The sequence below is a fragment of the Lonchura striata genome, chromosome 3, assembly GCF_046129695.1.
Source record: "Lonchura striata isolate bLonStr1 chromosome 3, bLonStr1.mat, whole genome shotgun sequence".
Taxonomy (NCBI): Eukaryota; Metazoa; Chordata; class Aves; order Passeriformes; family Estrildidae; genus Lonchura; species Lonchura striata.
The window spans coordinates 60,744,102-60,763,246 of NC_134605.1; the positions used below are offsets into that span (position 1 = coordinate 60,744,102).

Here is a 19,145-nt window from a genome sequence, read left to right on the forward strand (position 1 = left end):
AACCATGGGTCAAGCATTTACACTAAATACATTTACAACACTGGTGGGATTTTTTTTTGATAGATATTACTTACCATATATAAGTTAGGCATTGGAAACAAATAAACCCAAAATGGTCATGGATATTGGATTACTTTGTGGACAAAATTAACTCAGAAACTACACGCACTCTCTAAGAAGTATTTTGTATGTAAATTCTCTGCAGGCATGTTCAGAACACTTTCCTAAAATTGGAATTGCTCAGGAGCAATGGGTTCAGTAGTTCCAGAGGAATCTAGTTCAGTGTCTATTACTCATCCATCAGACAGATAACAATCCTCTTAGTACAAACAAGACTCCTAGATGACAGTAATTTACACAGTAAGGGCTAGAGATTTAGTCATGTGATATATTTGGAAGTAAACTTGCTCACAGAATAAGACTTGCACAGGCAAGTGAGGATAGAAATAGGTGATTTTCCAGGGTGTCTAGATACTGCATTCAAAAGTAGCAGGGAAAACTGCAGATTTCCAAAGAACAGAAGAATCCCTCAGTGCTATTACTGTGGCAGCACTGCACAGTTAATACAAGACATTGGCTGTAATCACTGGTGTGACCAGAATATCATATGGAGAAGTTCAGCTTACAGCAAAAACTCCATGCCAGCAGTACAGGTTACCACAGTAACTGACATGGATAGACTTGCTAAAATTACAGACACAAAGCTGAAAAAGCGAGGAAGAAAATGTGGATTCAGTTTCTAAGCAAAACTGTTTATTAAATGACTACTTAAAGCATCTTTCCTCTGATCTGAAAACACCATTTATAAAGGAAATGAATATATACAGGAAGTATACAGATGCAACTTTCACTGAATGCCAGAGAAACTATTTAACCACTGGTTAAATATTAGTCTGCGAGATGATTACATAACTTAAAAATAAAACTTTCTGACAGAAAGAACTTTATTCTACAAGATACATTTGAACACAAAGCTGAGAAAGAAAATTGTTCACCATTCTCTGAAATATCATAGTGTACATTATCAAAACCTAAATTATAATCAGATGCTATGTATGATATATGCAGTTTTCTACAATGCTCTATATCCCAGACTTACAACAGCCTTGGAAATCTTCTACAAAGACTCCAAAGCAGGAGATTCACTTCTCACTTTGCAGAAATTAGCAACATACTGATGTGGGCTGATCATCATTAATTTAGATGGTGCCATGGAACTGTCACATAATGTGCTCACATAAAAGACAATCAAAGAATACACTTCAGAGCTCAAACAGAGGTCTTCAACCTCATTAGGCTGGTTTCAGAAGCCAATAGTCTATATGACAGCAGCACTGCGGAGGTTTCACAGGAGTTTTACATACATACCAAAATGAAATCATTCTTGTCAATTGCTTTGCAGCCTGAGCTACGTGACTAACAGCCTTTTAAGAACAAGTATTAATGGTGTATTAATATATTCCAAAAAGATATAGTTTTCTGGAGTAATTGTAGCAGTACTATTAAATCCATTATCATCAATGAGCACAGCAGGGAGGAAGAAGGCATTTGAACTTTGCACAATGTCCACTGTCACCAGTTTTCAACCTTAAATGAATACTGCACCCCTCAACTCAAGGTCATTAGCAACAGCTTTCATGACCTCCTCATCATTCCATCATTGTTGTCCTATTTCTTCTCCCTTCTCTTCAGATAGTTTAACTCCATGTCAAATATTGGAATAAGAAGGATTTAAAGGCTAATAATAAGGTTTGTTTCCCCTTAAAGAACATGGGAATAAAGTGCAATTTACAACTAAGGTGGATGGTTCTTTTCTATCCTCCTTGCTGTCTTTTATGCAAAAATTGAAGTCTTCCTCAAGCAAACTTCAAGTACAAATTCCCAGTAGTGTCACCATTAAGGCCAAAGAAAATTTTTTCCCCAAAGTCACTGCTGATTACCCGTAAATATACATCTACATACATAGTTCAATACTGTGGTAATCTCCTCATTCATGTTAAACACAGCTATAATAAAATAAAATCAGGCTCAAGCAGGACACTGACTCAGTGTGACAGCAGAACCAATAGGGTGTTTTGTGTTACAAGCTGCATACCTGAGACAGAGGATCTGTAGTGTGGTAATGGTAACAGATTGCCAATATTTACACCATAGTCTCACACCAAAACTTGCAATATGGAGATGAGCCATGATTTACAAACCAAAAACCGTGTTCCAGCTATAAATTACTGTGAAAGAGTTAACACACATAGAGAAAATAAAAATCCACTCACCTTGCAGCCACTGACAATGTTATGGCCCCAGTGATTTGGCGCACATTTGTCACACATCTCTCCAACAGTATTGGGAGGGCAGATACAGCGTCCACTGACAGGATCGCAGTTATTGCCAAAACGTGAACACTCACAGGCTTCATGGGAGATGGAAAAAAAATAAAGCAGAGGGAAAGTTATCCCTTTATATGACACCTGGAGAGCAGACCCTGATGGGGTTAGCATAATTCCTTTACTGTACAGTGAACTCTCTATCTGTGGACATGATGGGACAGAAAATGTAGGGAAAACCCCAAGAAACCAAAACCAGTAGTGGCCAAACACAGGTTAACTGTGGTTGAAGTAGCAGCATTGAGAACAGAATGGGAAAAATAAAGGCACCAACTGCAGAAGTGCACAGGTTTCTGAGATGGTGCACTCTTGTGACATGACTGCAGGAGTGCTGCTATACAATTTCTGGGTCCATGCTGTCTCCTCTAAGAGGCCACCTGAGGGCCTCTGAGCCATCTATGCAGGGAACTTACAGCTTATTTAACCTTTTATACCAAATTGATACCTTCTGAAATTTCTGCTACTCTAAAGAGACTTTCCTTAAAGGGCAAAAAAGGTGTTAAAGTTTTTTTTGCCCCTTTCTATTTCTTCTTTTTCAGCTTACATATCCACCACCTTGGGAGGCCATCAACAAACTGATGTTTCCTCTCTATGGGAAACTGGTATTCTTTGCAGATTGTACCAAATTAAAAACACCTCAGGTTTGGAAGTGCTTCCAGAAATGGTCTTTGCTCTTAAAGTATTATTAAGTGAACAATTCATTGGTGGCAAAAACAGACGCAAGGTATGTAAGTGATAAGCAGTTAAAGGGGAACAAGACACAGAAGTGATTGAAAGAGCAGAACTGGTGTGTGATTGTTTTCACACCCACCATCTACATAACCCATGAAGTCAGAGAAAAAAAAAACATAAGCAAATTAACTCTCTGTGATAGCATGTTCCTTGGGGTGTTTAGCAACTTTGTTACTGAGGGCTTCATTTATGCTCATTGCCTTTACTGTGAAATACTTCAATTCAGATTGAAACTAGAAAACAAGGGATGTGCAAAGATAGAACTCCTATCTATAGTTCAAATAAGAATCGACCTTTATTTTTCTCCATCAGTGCCTTGAAGATAAGGTAACTGATGCAAAGAAGATAGCAAGTTTTGCCTCCATCATGGCAGGACCACAATGTGTTACATGCTATTTAAAGTATTTTCACACACTGTAGCTTGAAGTTTCAGAATACATCTCATTGGGAGATTGAGGCTTTCACATGTGACAGCTCATCTATGGGCTTCCAGGTATTACAAAAAATTGGCTAAAAAGTCATGGAGGGAAAGGAGATACACAAATGTTTTTCCTATTTTTACTTTTATAATTATTTTTCAAATTAAGAGGGAAAATACAACACAGTTGTTGCAAGCAATAGTGAAATAGAAACCTCTTTTGTACCTTTGCTGCTAGAATGTCAACAATGACAATGCTTTCAGGGTTTTTCAGGCTTTATGGATTTATATTGCACAACCAAAAATCAATTAATTCTCCTTTTGGATAAATGCTAGATAAAATAGGTCCAATATTTTATTTGATACACAACTGTCACAATGAAATTAATTTTTCTGTACTTTTCCTTCCAGTCTGATTTGATATACTTCTGTTAAATTTCTGATTTTCTTTGTTATTCATAATTTAATTCTTATTTTTTGTCATTTGAAGGAATACATAAGAAGCCTACTAAAAATAAATGTGGAAAAACCAGCACATTGAAAACAGAACTCCTCTCCACCTGTTCTATTAACTTTGGAACTTTAAAAATTCTGGGTTTTCTCAACATCTATAGCTGCTGCTGTTGCTTTAAACATTTGATGAGCAGAGGCCAATACATTTATATGCAAAATCTTACTTGGATCTACAGTATTTTATCATTTCATCACTGTTTCTTAAACCCTGTCATTTAAAAGTTTGCCAAGAGAGCAATTAAAATTTTAATGTGCAATTTTATTAATAGCCTTCTCATTTTCCTTCCCCAGCTGTAGTTATAAATATTTTGTTGTGTTTCACAATAGTGATGTGCTTTTAACCTGTGGAATGTTAGAATAAGATGCTGATCATAAACGATAGAATTTTTTGCCCTTCATTTAAATTGCTAAAGGCTTTAGGACTGCAGTTATCATTTGCATTTTATTTCAAGCTCTCTCATCAGTAAGCCTGGGAACAATCTCTCCCTATTCCGAGGTGCCATTGTATCTGAATTTTTCACACCTGTGTTTTTGAACCCTTCATTCCCATGGGAGACAACACCATAGAGCAACATTTTCAAACATAACCTATAATCCAGCCTGTATCAAGGTTTATCCACACTACAGGTAAAATTGAATTTTGCTGCACAAATATGGGTCTCGAGGCCTTGGTGCTCCTTCTCTTAAAAAAAAAAAGGAAGAAGAAAAGGTAGAGAGCTAAAACTTGTTCCTTAGGCTGCTGTTCTGGATAGGAAAGGAGGAACAGGCTATGAGACATTGTGATTTCTGCTTCTGGAAAGAATATGTTTTATATCTGAAGAACAATAACAGCATTCTGTCATAGCAGAAGCCAGTCACATTAGCCAACTATCTATATGTCCTGTGATTACAGCTAAATGAGTCTCTGAGACTTGAAAAACACAGTTATATCAGGAAAGACGGATATTTCCCTGTGAAGAAACCTATTGATTGTTTTTTTTTTTTTTGATATAGCAGTCTGTACTACTTCAAGGATAGAAAGCATTCTTTTCAGTCTTTGACCTGATTTCCAAAAGGAAAAAAATAAAGGTAAAGAGGTGGCTGGATATTTGTGTCTAATGCTGGAGTTTCAGCATCTAGAGAAGGAAATTTTTCATCTGTTTACACAAGGGATATAGCAGATAGTTTTACTTAAAGATTTTCTTTTACACAGAACATTCAAGTAAGTGACTAAATATTACTGTACAGGAAAGGATTATGGTAATGAAAAAGGGTCAACCATATAAGAACAATGGAAAGGGATAAAACTAGAAGCAAAGGGAGTTTTTGTGGTTTTGTGGTTTTCCTTTTATACCCCTACAAGTTGATGTGATTTGGCAAAAATTTTAATCAGAGTTCTGTGATACTCTTAACTAAATTATAGGAACTTCATGGAATTTTTTTTGGCAGACACTACATAGAGTAAATGACATTCTTGTTCCCTCTAAATAAAATAAAACTCATAAAATCTTCATAAAATAGCACAAATGGCTTGGGTATTTCATTCTTGCTAATCACCATCCTTGTCAAGTGAATGATGCACAAGGCTGTCTATGAAGACCCTGTCAGGAAAATTTGTTAGGCAATACAAAATTAGCCAAACTAGAATGTCAGGAATAAATAAATAAATAAATAAATAAACAAATCAATCTGTGCTTGGGTGGAAAACATTTACATACGAGTACAGCCTCCTTCTTCAAAGTTGTAAAACCCATGTGCACAGCGGTCACACTTCTTTCCTGTCACTCCAGGCTGGCAATAGCACTGTCCGTCTCCATCACAGTCGAAGGACTTGGAACCAAAAGAGTTGCAGTTGCAGGGAACACATCCTCTGGAAGACTGTAAGCCGAATGTTCCAGGCTGCCACAGAGTGAGGAAGGGCAGTTAGTATATGGAATGATTACCAGGAGAAAAGAGGAAAAGCTGTAGGGAGATCAGGGCTGCTCTCTCCTCTTCATCACTGAAATACTGCTTTTAACAGGTTAAATTGCAGTGGTAAAACCCAGGAGCAAGGACACTAAATGCCCTACACTGCTGAGAAAGGATAATGGTTTGAACGTTACCTGAGGCTATAATGAATGTTCTGCAATGTAATACATTTCTTATGAAGCTGTTTCCCTAAGTACAGTTCTCACTTGGAATGAAAGGTATGTCAGCACAAAATACACACCCCATCTCTGGTTGTAAGACTGTGTCAGGCAGAGTATGTAGCTAAGAGAGTGAATTCAAATTCTTAGCTGTGAATGGACATCGATTCAACTAGAAAGTCTCTGAATTACATTTTATCTCCTCGGAGCAAAAGCAATATCTGTATACAGTAACTTAAGGGCAATTCTTTAGAATGATATATAGGAATAACTTCAGAAGAACATAGAGATAGTGTATTTGTGTACAATACAAACAAATAATGGGGATTTTTTAAAGATAAAAAACTCTGCATTTGTATTAGGCCTCTGTTTCTCTTCTATTTTCTTCCTTTTCTTTCTTTTTTGCAAGTGATCAATATAAAGTTTCTACAGAACCAGAGTAGATGTTATCAGTTGTAGTAAGAAATTTCTTTCTTAACTTCATTAGTGGAGTGCAAGAAGTAAAGAGGGGAAGACACACACTCATTTCTATACTGTGATACGGAGTTCTGCACAAACCTTTCAACCAAAAGACCTTGTGAGTTTCACTGCATCAACCCACAGAGTCTCTTTGGAACAAACCAGACTTGATATTCAAATGACAAACTCAGTCTTGAGCTGCTTTAAAATGGGAGTACTTCTCTACCTGTTTTTCAAGCATGATAATTTTCAGTGAATACTGAAATCCAAATCATATTAATAACTTCACTTGAAATTGATATTACAACATTAATAACAGAATCTATCAGTGAGATTGATAGAAAAGCAGAATGTTAAAAATGATATATTAAAAAGATCACTGCTAATGAATATAAATGGAACAAAGTGAAAACTATTTAATTTATAATGTGCTACTTTGTGATCCAGGCACAAGGTGTTAGATTTTTACCAACTATAAATCAGTAGATCTTCAAATCAATGGAGCTGTGTTGCCTTTGACCATGGCAGTGGTTGTCCCTCTGTACTAAGCGCTAGAGCTGTGTCCAGTTCTGGGCCGCTTACAAGAAAGATATCAAGGTGCTGGGGCATGTCCAGAGAAGGGCAATGGAGCTGGTGAAGGGTCTTGAACACAATTTCTGTGAGGAATGGCTGAGGGGACTGGAGAAGAGCAGGCTCAGGGGAAATATTCTCTCTACAAATCGTCAAAAGGAGGATAGCCAGGTGAGAATTGGCTTTTCCTCCCAGGGAACCGGCAACAGGACAAGAGGACACAGCCTCAGGCAATGCCAGGGGATGCTCAAGTTGGAAGAAAGGAACAATTTCTTCACTGAAAGAGTGGTCAGCCATTGGAGCAGGCTGCCCAGGGCAGTGGTGAAGTAATTCAAGAAATGACTGGACATGGCACTTAGTACCATGGTCTAGTTGACAAAGTGGTGATCAGCCAAAGGTTGGACTCAATAGACTTGGAAGTCCTTCTCAACCTTAATGATTCCATTACTACTATTTTATATTAATTTGTTCCACGGTAGAACCCCTAACTAACCACTTGAATTGGTGAATTCCCTGAAACTTCAGAACTTTTCCATTGAAATGTCCTGAAATCTGATCTCTGAGGTTAATACAGAAGTTCCCCACTCATATAGAGAAACTGCTGATAGGTGTCAAAGTATAGGATCACATCTAAGGTCAGAATTTGGCTGATAAATCATACAAACCAAAGCAAATGCTTGATTATACATGTAATAAAGAATTTCACTGCTTTTAATTTCCAAACTATATATTGAAATGTTTTGCATTTCATACTTCTGCCTGAAAAAAAAATGACATATCAGAGAGAAAGAGGTACTCAAACTCACTTAATTAAACTCAAGGTTCAATAAAATACTTGACTATCTCTAAAGATTTCTTTTACACAGGAAGAAACACAGAAATGTGAATATGCACAATCTCAGGACAAACATTCAGATTCATGCAGTGAAGTAACCAATGCACAGCATGCATCCCAGTTCTCAAGATAAAGTTTGCTAGGATCTAATAAATTCGGTTTATATGGGTAGCAGTCAGAAAAAGTCTGATATCAGCACTCCACACTGTGTTAAGCTGTAAAAGACTACCACCATGCTGGGTTTCATTCTGTGAGGAGGGCTGCACACAAAGTCATTTTGGTCAGTCATGCAAACTTTAACCCCAAGTTAAAGTTCTCAACAAAGTTTGCTTACACACAGAAATTCTAAGAATCACTGAACAAGAGATAAGATCTTCGATTACTATTAGGAAATACACTGAACTTTCTGAGTATGTCATTATATTGTGTCTCCATCAGTGTACTGTGCGGGCAACACAGTAACCTAATACATGTTTAATTGGAAAAAAACTCATTTCTCCAAGTCTATATGGACAAATACAGCATGGGTCCCAGAGTCAAACTGAGGATGAAAAACACCGCCAGGTATTTTTCAAACAGGGTGTGGTATGTGTGGGGATTTTGAGTTGCTGGGAGAACAAACAACATTCCTAAAATACTGCTCTGTTAGAAGCAGTTGTATCATAATTACTCAATTCTAGGAAATAAGTTGCTTTGTTGGTCTGTGATAAGGAACAAACACTCCTATCATTTTGCACGTTACATTCATTTAAGTGGCACTGCACTGAGTTTAAAATGGCTCAGATAACTGAGAACTTTTCACTAATATTTGCTAATGAGAACTTTTAACACCAGTTATGTTCAATATTTTAAAATTAGATCTTAACTCTTTGCCTCAGGGGCTGATCCTTCTTGCAACCTCCTTAAGCTATTGATTCTTGAATTGTTAGAAAAGCAAGTTTTATGCTGCAAAGTCCAAGAAAATCCCACTGATTCCATTGATTCATGTACATCTCCCATGCATTTTGTGCATACTGCTGTTGATGGTGCTGTTTTGGGACTTAGCCTGGTATTTAATTTCTTGCTGATATCATCATTTGCACGATGAAGCCCTTGGGACTGGGAAAGCACCCTAAAACACTGTTTGTCTCCTGAGCCTGTCTTCTTGAGACTTTCTTATATTGTAACACAGGTATTAAAAATTAGAAACTCAAGCAATCTGTGTGAGCTCCCAACACAAGTGAACAGGAGACTTCAGCCCATGCGAAGCAGAGTTTCCCATTACCAGAGCTGCAGGGCGGTAAGCGCCTCGTGGGCACCCACCGGCACTGCTGGTGCCCCACCTCCGCGGGGGTACTCGGATCTGATGACTGCTTCCCGTATGTTCTTGCAATTTAGGCACCTGTCTGCTGATTTCACAGTGTCTGCCCATAAATCCTGATCTGCAGATACATCTTCCCAACGTATCACACTGCAGTGACGCAGATCCTAAAGCACTGCAGCCACAGGGTATACAAAACAGCTTTTCTGGGCCCCAGAAGTAGTTAGGCTTGAAGAATGAAAAGTAAACACTGTTAAAAAGTGAAGATAAGGAGACTACACCACGTAAAAGGGTATAGAAATAAAGTCACGAGTAAACACTGAAGTATACAAAGATTAAGTCCAATTAACCACCAGTATTGTATTAATGAGCTTGAGATGTTTGCTGGGTACCTTATGAAATCTGCAAATTCCACTGATACCAGCAATTTTTCTTTGAACAGACTCTTTAAACACTGTTGAAAATGGAGTGTGAGTAAACCACTTCAGAAATTACATAATTTTAAAAGGAAAACATGATCCTTTTGATTTCTGCAGGATTATTTATGTGCTTTAAATTACACACAAGTGAAGGTGTTCTGAGGACGTAGGCCTAACTCTTGAGTCCTTATGTTGAACTAGAGAAATGTGCAGCCAGCTATAGCATATTCCTTAGCTGCCTGAAGACAACTCTGTGAAAGTTTATGAAACAATATTTCTCTGCAGTGATTTATGAGACAGGAAAACAATGTCAAAGCAAAAAACCCTTTCACCAAATAATAATACATTGTTTAGACACTACAAGAAGAAACCCTAAGAAAAAAACATAAAGGCAGAACATTCCAGCAGAACTGAACCTGCTTTTTAAAAAAAATAAACATCAGATACTATCAGACATTTTGCAGCTTTCTTCATAGAGGGGTTATCTCCCAAAGCTGCAATATTTTTAACTCATTTTTTATATCAAACATTCAAAATATAAAGTGTATATACTCTGTATACAAATGTATTTATAGATACAGTGAGGCTTAAAATGCATTCATTGCATGTCTTGTGTTCTGTTCTAGAAAACACTTAGAAAAATATAAAGATCAACAATTTTACGTTTCTCTACATAAGAACAATCTATATATGTTCTTTAAGAGAAAATTAAACAGCAGAAAAAGCCTATCCATAACCAAATGATATTTAGTTGAGACAAACAGTGAAGATGGCTAAAAGGAAACCCCATTTTTGGTCACTCACTTTGCAGATATCACAGCGGCGCCCGATAACGTTGGCTTTACACTGGCACTGGCCTGTCCGAGAGTCACAGATCTCTGAGAAGGAGCCATTCATGTGACAGTGACAGGCTGCAGAGGAAGGAGGAGATGTCAGTGTGTTCCCTGAAGGTAAATCTATTAGCCAAATGTTTACAGTGCAGCCTTTGCCACCTTGAGAAAAGCCCAGCCTGGGTCAAGCCAGGAAGGTGTTGCTCCCATACACTGACATATTAACCTGCCCATATTAATGAGGAATTTTCCTCCAAATTATTACAGTCATAAATTTTGCCTCAAGTTCATTAAAAGCTTGTTTTAGATGCTCCTCTCAGATCAAAGCAGGATCTGGAGGGTAGATTACTAAGTACATGCCCAGAGACCTGGAGTGGGAAGGGCAGTACTGAGAGAAAATTAGAAAAAGAGTACAGACCCTTACACAGGGTGTGTACAGGATGTAGCTCCAACCAGTGGGAGTGTTACTGCTCCACATGCTGGTTCTGCTGTCCTGGAGTTCACTCCCGGTTCACGGAGCTGTCAGGAAATGCTGTCAGGCTGCAAACCCAGTACAAGGTTGACACAGTACAGGGGCATGCCCCAAGCTGCACTGGAAAACATACCAAGGATTATCTGCTACCATGACTGTCCAGGATTTCTGTCTCAGCAACAGCATCATAGTTCCCAGAGGAAATGTAACCCAGCTGACCAACCTAACTGATCTCAGTGCTCTCCTGAAGATTTAAAAAGGCAGTGAAAATGCTGTTCCCTGAGGAAAACAGCAATGCTTCTGGCTCTTAAATTCTTACATTTTAAGAGAAGACAAATTTTGGGGAAGATGTCTGTCACCTTTTATGTTCTTCAACCACAAGAACCTTTGTGTTCTTCAATCCTTTTGGCATGCAGAGTTTTGGAAAAAAACCCTTAGCACTCACAGTAGGGAGCAGGGATGCGATTACTGTCACAGGGACTATAACCTTGCAGTCACTGGTGGTTATGCATGAGCTGGTTACTGCACATCCTTTCTTTTTTCTCTCATAGGTGAATGAATCCACATCTCTATTATCAATCTACTCTCTGATCTGGGGCTCCACCCCACATTTTGCCTTCTTGCAGTGCCCTATCTGCATATGTTGCTTTTTTTTCCCTCAACCTGACACCTTCATTTTAAGAAACACTTAAGAGTCCCAGCAGTGAACAAATGGCAGTGACATACTTGCATGTCAGAAGGTGCTATGTGAGACAAAGCAGTTATATTTTTCTTATATATAGATCATTACAACAGGACCTTCCTGATTACTTCATTGAACTTGCTAATTTACAATTTCCAATTATAAACTGAAAGGACTGGTGTGGGGGTTTTCTCCCTGCTTTTGAGGTATTCTGCAGACGTTCCTCTTCTTAGTGAAAGCAACTTTATGACTTGCCATTATGTTCATGGCATTGTTTCTCAAATGTTTGCAAAAATTCTGGGATAAGTAACAAAAATGTGCTGGTTCTGCTGTTCATACCAGTTATGTAACACCTCCAGAGATTTCAATCTCCTTCTGTTTTGCAATATATTTTTAAAAAGTAAAAATTAAAAGACTCATCTGATGTAATTAACATTGCTTGTCTTTTCCTTTCAGCTTTCAATACTAAACAAATCTATAATTTACCTCTTTCATCCTATATACAGACCTCTTTAACCTGATATTAATGTTTTAAAACTGATGACACTCCAAACCATACATGGTGATAAGTATCACATCCATATATGTTTTGAGTATATATTTATATAAATTGGTCAGCAGATAAAGAAGATGCTCAAGCTCATATTCAGCAAACTACAATCCTCAATGTAAATTAGAAATGTTTCACCAACCTTTTTATATAGACCTCAAAACCCAAGCTCATTCTGATTTGAATTGCTTTGCTTATCAGGCATATGACAACACAAGAATCAAAAAGAAAACTTATGCCAATGTTATAAACAGATTAGTTTTTCCTATTTATATTACAGCACTGCATGGTGTCACAGATGACTGAGTGCAATGCAGTAGTAAGGGAGAATTTGGAATATCAGGACTTTGATTGTTTTTCTTGGCTCTGGCAAGAAAAACAGTATGTACATAGATAAGAAACATGCAGTCGGGGCTATCCATCTAACAAATTCTTACTCAATCTGATAAATTGCACTTATCTCACCTAGAACCTTCCAATTGAAAATTAGCTCTTGTCCAAACCTCCAAATGGTTGTTATAATACAATGAAAGAAATTTGAAATACAAAGAAATACAAAGAAATTTGTCATACTTTCTTCCCAAATGACACTGGTCAAGACTCTTCATTTGCTCTACATTTCTATAAATATTTATGAGTTTGTATTTATGATCAAGCTACACACTTATGCTTCTACAACAGTAGTACCTATACAGTGGAACATAGGCAGACTTGATTATTTGCTTTAATTCATCTTGTGACACTGAGCTTTATTATCATCAGCTCAATCTCCAGGTATTCGCTTCAGCATACTGTCCTGTTTCACTCCAAAAACAACCTACTAGAATCAAATCAAATAAGCTTAGGACATTTGCTCGTTGTTCTTAGATTTATGGTTTTGTACAGATACACCAAAAAATTCAGAGATGCTATGATGATACAAAGCTGTACTGTCATTTGAAATGGTTAATGCACACAACAGCATGGTACTGAGAAAAAGCAAGAGACATTTCAAACAATAATTTGAAAGCAAATTCATGCTTTGCAATACTCTTGGATTTGGCTTTTTAATAAGGAACAAAATTGAAAACAACAAAGTAAAAGCACAGTCCCTCTGATATTGTTGCTGCAGGGCAAACTTCATGGAAGTTTGCAAAGGAAATAAAAAATCATATGCAAAGAAGAAAACCCACATGAAAGGCAGAGAGTAGATGAATACAAGGTAACTGCAAGCACAGGGTATGGATACATTAGGGGGCTCTCCCTGTCAATGATATGAACAACAAAAGCAAATCTTATAATTCAACATTAAACATACATTTCTTTTAAATATTTTTTTTAGTTGTATGTTTTTCAAACTCTCCTCTTATAAAACCTTTTTCTCATGGACCTATCACTACTGTGGAAATGGTCAAAGCACCAGTCCTATTGATGACTCAAGAATAGTGAAAAGGTACTGGAAGCTGTAATTTTTGACATACCCTTCTTTTTAAATCACTTTACATATTTAACATTGCAACTTATATGACATCATTCATCATGACCTGTTAACTTATGGAGAGAATATATAGGATTGTCCAGTTTTTTTCTGGCATTGTGTAAAGTAGGTACAGAAAACATTTACACAGTTATGTCTTCAGGGTTCTCTATGACTTCGTGTGCATCAGTGTTTATTGCCCTTAGCTGAGAAACTTGGTGATGTTCCGCATCGTGTTTGCTCCCATACACTCTCTGGAGGTCCAACATAACCTAGGATTTTCACTTTTAGAAAAAGGGCAATTTCTGGAAGTGGATGACTTCTCTGCTCACAGCACATACTGCAGACATGGCCCCCATGTTCCTACACACAGAGCAGTAAGGCAATGCCCCAGCTCTTTTACTTGTGTAATTTTATCCTGCTATAACACCTTTGTACTCAGTGAGTTTACTCTTGTGTTTATTATAATGGGCCAAACAGGAATAAATCCTTGTGACGGTGAAATAAAATGCTTAGCTTTTTCACAATAGTTTGTAACTTGTTTTATTCCACTTCTCAGAATGTGAAGGAAGAGTACGTGAGGAAAGTTTTTAAGTTAGAAGCACTTGATCTGCATTCTGAATTGTGCCAGCAACAGCTCAGAGAGAGCCACTGCCTCCTATAGAAAGAAAAACTCCTGTTCCTACCAAATCTTTCATCTTCACTGAATAATTTTTTTGCAATCACTAAGGGGAAAGATGTGCTGGGGCTGGTAGTTGAATAACACGATGCCGCTCAGCTGAGAATTGATAGCTTGCTGCAGTGCCAGGCATCTTCCTTCAGAGCACTTTAGAAAAATTGTCCGGAGATTTTAGGGTCTGATTGGCAGGTGGGAGAATCTTGACCTGCAAGCAGCAGCACCTCCCAACTCTTACCGAGGTTATATAAGTGGGAAACAAGTTACAAATGCTGCCAGAGCTGGGCCCTGAAACTGAAACATCACTCCCTCCTTTCAATCTTATAAAAGAACAGGATTTTTCTAGGTAGCTTATAGCATTTTTTAGTGATTATTTTCCATTTATTTGTATTTATTTTTGTAGATCTGACATTTAGTATAACCTTTGTACCCATGCAATGCTCCATTGTCTTCTTCCCATATCTGCTTCAACTAGAGCTTTTTTTAATAAGTTCTTCTTTCTGTTTACTTTAAAGCCTTTCTAGATGCAGATGCACAGTATAATTTTTAGAGCTGTACCATTCTCTTGCTCGCACATACAGAGGCACAGTCTTCCTCTCAGGAACAAAGTTGTAAGATAGATCAATACTGTCAGGAGCTGTAAAACTTCGTGACTTACGCTGACAGTTCCTTGCATGAAGAGCATCACCAAAATATCCATCAGCACACCTCTCACAATATTGGCCTGTTGTACCTGGCTTACATATCAGACAAGCACCAGACAAGCTGTCACAGCTGCCAGGAACGGAGAAGTCAAGGTTGTCATTACATTGGCATGGTTGGCATGATCCTCCTGGTATTAGAGGTTGTCCAAAATAGCCTTCTGCACACCTATGGTAAAAGACATCATCAGTTAGGACCCTTAAACAATCCTCTCGTTAGAAATATTTAATTCTGTTGCCTTCCTAATCACAAAAAATTATTTGATCTTCTCTCAAGTGTGTCTTAAGCATCTTTTTTCTTTCTCTCTCCTTCTCTTTTTTTAACAACACTGTAGGTACAGTACCAGCTGAAATCCTGCCAGTTCTGCCAGTAATTAGACTTCAGTGGGAGAAAAATCTTGTCACTGGCACTGAAGGTGACACAAAGCATAGCAAGAAATCTTAGTGGAATGCTAAAGGAAGGGGGGTTGGACTAGATGACCTTGAAAGGTCCCTTCCAATCCAAACTATTCTATGACTCTGTGTTAGATATACTTTGCATTTCAGCACATTATGTGTAGATGTTCTGTACTCAATCACCAGCAAGTCTGATGATGTTTTTTCCCCTCTACCTTAAAAACGTCTTTAGTTTAGAAAAACACCTTTAGAATGTAATACAGACATAATTTTTTTTTTTTACCTAACAAGATCCATCCCCTGACTTAGACTTTTCCTGATCTACTGCATGGTCAGATTTGTATAATTAATGGAATTCTAGTGTATGGGTGGGTAACAAAAAGATTGCTCATGAGCACAGGAACTATATTGTTGTGTACTATACCTTTCATATTTTAAGAGAATTGTTTGAAAATATCACATCCTTTTCCACCTTGCCTACCTGCAAATTTCTGTATATGTATATGCATATGTAAAGCAGGTTAGTGAATCTGACCTAACATGAGTCTGTATTTAAAGCAAATTTCTACTCATCTCGCAGCCTATTTCCTATTTATATTCTGGTCTGCTTTCCTTTTCTGTTATATTTGCTCATGCTTCATAGTAAGAGCAACTTGTAGATAGAAAAGAAAAAGAAAAGAAAAATTGCACAGTTCTGGCTAATGAATTTATTCATGCGCATCTCAGATGAACTCCAATTAATATAACAAAAACAGAAAGTACATAAAGCACATTGCACAAACAATTTTTCCTACTATTTTAAAGTCAGTCTGAATGCAGTTTTAATGTACACAAACATCTTCTCTACTTTGTAGTAGTACTGGAGAGCACGGTTGAGGAAAGATTTTGTGTATCATTGTAAGGAATGCAGAAATGCAGAGCTCACTATGCTGTCACTCTTGTGTGCATCAAGTTCATTTTCCTTGCTTCCAGAATATCTCACAATGCTTTTAATTGGATCTTAAGCAAAACTGTCTAAACATGTACTAAATGTTATTAAATATCATCAGCAAAAATCACAAAGATTATAAAAACTGGATAACTGAGAGCAGGGAGGAAAAACAGTGGTAATTAATTGATCAAGTTTTTGTAGTTTTACACAAAATAGGATTTTTTTCCATTCTCTCAAAATATCCAAGATAGAGCCCATAAACCAGTAATATGTATAAACACTCCAGTGGTTTGGATGCATGTAAGCACTCAGGACCATGAGCAGAATTTCCACAATCTAGCCCACCCCTGTAGCACAGTCATCTCCCAAAATTACCTCCTCATAGCAACAAGACATCAAAATCTTGTTATTAGAATAATTCAGGTATTTTATTTTCAGAACCTGCCATAAAGGTAGCAATTTATTGTATTTCCTGCAAAGGAAGAGATTATTTTTTTCCTTGATGGAGGATATCTCAGCAACAACAAAAGACTAATTTTTAGCTTAACTTTGCCAAAATAAATAGGCTTTTTTCAGTGACATTATCTGTTACAAAAGCTAAGAATGTATCTTAACATGTAACAATTAATAGCCACATTTTATCAAAACCAGAGAGTATCTGGATAATTTATGCAGTTACTTTAATTTACCTAAAGTAGATTACATCTGAAGTTAACTCATGCTTTGCTAACATACTATTGGTGTGTTTATCATAAATCTGTATCTCTTGACCCTACTAATCTTTTTGACTTCACTTAATGTGTGTTTGTTTTCTTCTTTCACTCTCATTTAGGGATTAATTCTGTATTTGACAGCATTCACAGAAACCAAGCAGTTCACAGAAAGAATACTCTAATGTTTTATGTGAAATGTACTGCTAATAATTTCCTCCTATTAACAGCAGGAGACCCCTGTAACTCTTTGTATTCTCATCAGTTTACACTTCAATAATTTAAATTAGAAAAACCCACTACCATCACATAGTCATATTTTACTTATGCACATGCATAATCTTGAATCCAACTGAAGATGATCCTGAAAGTAGGGGTAAACCAGTTAAAGCTGAAAAGAGAACTGTGTACATGTATCTATGTAAATTCTTCCTATTTTTCTACCCCTTCTGCTGAACTTGCAAGGGAAAATTTAAAAAATCCACTTAGTTCCATCTTTATTCCATTAGTGACATTCCTACTTCAGCTTCTTTTCTCAGGTTCAAAACATAATATATTTGGGAAGGTTTAGATAAAAAACACCAATAAGTATGCGTCATGGAAAATTACTTCTATGCATTACAAAAAATATATGTAAGAAATGACTTCTAACTACACCATAACACCTCTGAGATTAAAAAATAAGCAAAAACAAGAGTAAAAGCAGCAAAAAAAGATTGTGTTCATATAATTATTTTCTATTCTCAAATGTAGGTGTGTCTGTGAGTGACATTGCTTTTACTTAGCATAAGTGGTGCCAAAGACAGGGCTACTATTAAAAAATATGTATAAGAATGTGTGATGAGCCTGTTCAGTATGGGGTTAATATTCCTCATAGCAGTCTGTATGGTGCTTTGTATATACACACACGTATGCACAGAAATGCAGGTCTATTTTATACATTTCTTTATATTTACTGGGGAAAAAAACCCTTGAGACAGAGTTAATTAAGCCTGCAAATCCAAACGCTTTAAAGTCTGAAAATACTGTTTTTATGGAGTCTTTGAAATTTATGTGCATTCAACCTGTGCACAAAATCAGGCAAAAGCCCTGTGGAGAAATGGCTTGTGAGCATGCATTGAGATATCTTAACTCAGGTGCACAGCACAGATGTTATTGCTGTGTGACCAACTATAAATCTTGCATTTTCTAATGTCAGAATGCCTACCTCTGCAAGCTGCAAACAATCCTGCGTAACGCATTTGTTGTACCAAATCTCCTGAAATGTTTGACCCTTTTCCCATCAGTACTGCAACACAGACTCACTGCTCTGGCACGAGTGGAAGAATTATATTTGCTACAGCGAGCAGCAGTTTGAAGCCACAGTGCTCATGAGAGGCTGTGGCTGGTGGCACTCCGTGCTAGAATTCCAGAATGGGGGAGGTGGGGGCAAGGAAGGACATGGGTCAGTTGACCCTTCTCCTCACACATGAGGGATACTGACCCTCCTTCTAGGAGGGAAAGGTCACTGGATCCATGCACATAAATCATGGAGTCCTGCAGGAAAAGCTAGACTCTCATGTATTTTACTTCTTTTCCCTAGCAAGATTGTATTTGGAAAATGGATATGATCGTCCAGCAAACGTGCTGGGCTAAAAAGACAATCTTTTTTGTCATTCTCATACATCCTTTTTACGAAGTTAAGAGAATGTCCATCCTATTTTATATGCCTTTGGAAAAGTGAGCAGTGAGCAAAGGAAAGAAAACTTGTGCCTAATTGTTCAGGAAAAACATTACATAGGAAAGCTGAGCTCTCTCTACAATTATAGATATGTGATAACTCCCAACACAGTTTATATCTTCAATTATCTTGATGACTTTATGGACTGGAGCCCTCAGAATATTGAGCACTTATGGCACCATTTTCCTGAGAGTTACAGTGAAAGAAGTAACAATTTTTTCTTGAGATTTTACAAATCAGAGAGATGCATGTATCTCCCTAGGGGAGAGAGGATATATTTTTAGGC

At 37.3% G+C, this 19,145-nt stretch overlaps 1 protein-coding gene across 2 annotated transcripts in view; it reads right to left on the reverse strand.

Annotated features, from left to right (window-relative positions):
- Window positions 1–19,145, reverse strand: part of LAMA2 (laminin subunit alpha 2) — a 335,231-nt gene that overhangs the window by 112,185 nt on the left and 203,901 nt on the right. The window contains exons 19-23 of one of the 2 annotated variants that reach the window (XM_077782207.1): window positions 15,060–15,271; window positions 10,540–10,646; window positions 9,281–9,544; window positions 5,745–5,925; window positions 2,274–2,410 (exon numbers count right to left, since the gene is read on the reverse strand). In XM_077782207.1, the coding sequence (XP_077638333.1) occupies window positions 2,274–2,410; window positions 5,745–5,925; window positions 9,281–9,544; window positions 10,540–10,646; window positions 15,060–15,271 (901 nt within the window). The remainder of the gene's footprint in view (window positions 1–2,273; window positions 2,411–5,744; window positions 5,926–9,280; window positions 9,545–10,539; window positions 10,647–15,059; window positions 15,272–19,145) is intronic. The other variant, XM_077782208.1, reaches the window with a different exon arrangement.